The 2,025-nt window shown below is 38.6% G+C and overlaps 1 protein-coding gene across 1 annotated transcript; it reads left to right on the plus strand.

The window, feature by feature from the left end:
• Positions 1-1,346: 1,346 nt before the first annotated feature.
• Tsp_11112a (conserved hypothetical protein) lies at positions 1,347-1,954 on the plus strand (the record flags this gene model as incomplete). The annotated part of the gene is made up of 2 exons (XM_003381962.1): positions 1,347-1,478; positions 1,628-1,954. Coding segments are annotated over exons 1-2 (459 nt in total), but the record flags the coding sequence as incomplete, so codon positions are not given.
• Between the last annotated feature and the right edge of the window lie 71 nt (positions 1,955-2,025).

A 2,025-nucleotide genomic window follows, 5' to 3' on the forward strand; every position in this document is an offset into this window, starting at 1 on the left:
GATATTCCTTGTGGCACTAATGCCTCTTGTTGATTCTGATAGAATAAAATTAATCACATACAAATGGCGCACAAATGCTAACACCGAAGAACGTGATGTCCACTGCAGAGTGAATTTGAAGCAGCTTTAACTGCTATCTGCTTCGTGCTGTCCATCGCTTCCTTTCTGCTTTCAAAATGTTTTACTTTTATTTATCTGAGTTCATCAGAGAAATTTCGTTTTAGCTGGCAATTATATAAGATTTATGTATAAGATGCGCTTATCCATTTGTTAGAAATTGGTCTAATACAAAGGAAAAGTCAACAAGTGATAAATTGTCCACAGCTGCAGTTCGAATTAAAACCAGGATAAGCAACTGCTAATTTTTGTTAGCATTAAAATACTTTTCTGATTTTATTTTGCTGTTCTCTGAAAATGTTTCTCGTCTCCAAACGAATTTTATCTTTAATCTTTCCAATGTTTCTTTTGCTCCTGTTCACCAGAGTTATTGTTTTCCTTCGTATATTTTATTTATATAAAAAATTAAAAATCTGCAATATTATTTATAAATCAAAAAACAAATTTATTTATATATTTGGTGTGTAGTAGACTTGCAGGGTAATCGTACTACACTTTGTTATAGACAATTAGGTTCTACAACTGTCTTCTTTCGCGGCTAAATTTGAATTTCACAAATCTCGCCTTTCGTATATGATAATCTCGAATATATTTTATTGAATATACAATCAAACACAGGCAAAGTACAAACAAAAAGGATCACACCAACAACTCTCTACACGATCTGATCGCAACTGTGCTTGTTAAGTTGTTGTTCTCTGGTTCAGTAACGACAACAGTTGCTTCTTTTCCCAGTAAACAACGGCAGTTGTTCCAATAAATCAGTCACAAATTTTGACAGAGTGACAGTTTGATAATGTAAGCTATTGGAGTTGGAATTTAGGTCAAGTCAGATTGAATATGTAAAAATATCACTCGAAACTTTCCGCATCGCAACTTATTGCTTTCCCGAGTTATCCGAATTACTTTCTGTTCTGTTCAGCATTTTTACAATGGCTGATATTCCTGTGCTGTGTCTTGTACCGAATCGTGGTGGCAGTATGGCCCTTGTTTTTGAAGGAAGATCATACAAATTGAAATAGACGGGCAAACAAAAGAAATGTTGGAGGTGTTCAAAGGTATGCGTTGAATGTACAGCATGCGTTCCTTGTTATTAACAATTACCTTATTTTGGTATAGGATAAAAAGACTGCAAGGGTGCAGTATAGACAGATTTAAAAGTTGCGGCCGTGATCAATCGAAAAGATCACGTTGAAACCTGACAGGTAGACGAGCATCTGGCATATAAAATGGAGAAGAAGGCACTTCTAAAAAAACGAAGTGCCGATGAAACGAAGCCCATCCCCGCAATATATGATGAAGAAGCCTCTGCCGCGTCAGCTGAGCCTTCTACATCCGGACAGTTTTCGGTTTTCAAGCGGGTGCGAGCCGCAATGTACAAACATCGGGCAAAGCGCTTCCCCAGACTTCCTGAACACCGGCATTCCTGAAACGCATTCCAATTCCTGAACACCTGCTTGAAGCAGGCACTACGGGTAATTTATTAGCCTTATTTCAATATCATCGGCAGGAGTGGATGACCGATGAAAGACTGCCGCTTTGGAATGTACATAATGTAAATATTAGGACGAATAACTACTTGGAAGGTTGGCACAATCGGCTCAACAGAAAAGCGGCTAAAAGTCATAACGGGTTATATGAACTGCTCCAGCTCCTGATAGCGAAACAGGGTGTGATGGACACCCTGATTCAGCAAGTGCTATCAGGAAACGCTACCGTTGGTGACTTAAGATGGGTTAACAAGGTTTATGCTCAAAAGCAACGACAGTTTGCACGATATACGGGTGAATACACCAAGGGTAGACGAACGCTAGAGTACTTTCCTAGAAGCTTTAATGTATGTAACGGCCGGAGCCGATTTATAGCCGCCTTCAAAGGGGCGGCCTGATAATATTTTTATTCTATTTT

Source organism: Trichinella spiralis (assembly GCF_000181795.1).
Source record: "Trichinella spiralis strain ISS 195 chromosome Unknown Scfld1, whole genome shotgun sequence".
Classification (NCBI taxonomy): Eukaryota; Metazoa; Nematoda; class Enoplea; order Trichinellida; family Trichinellidae; genus Trichinella; species Trichinella spiralis.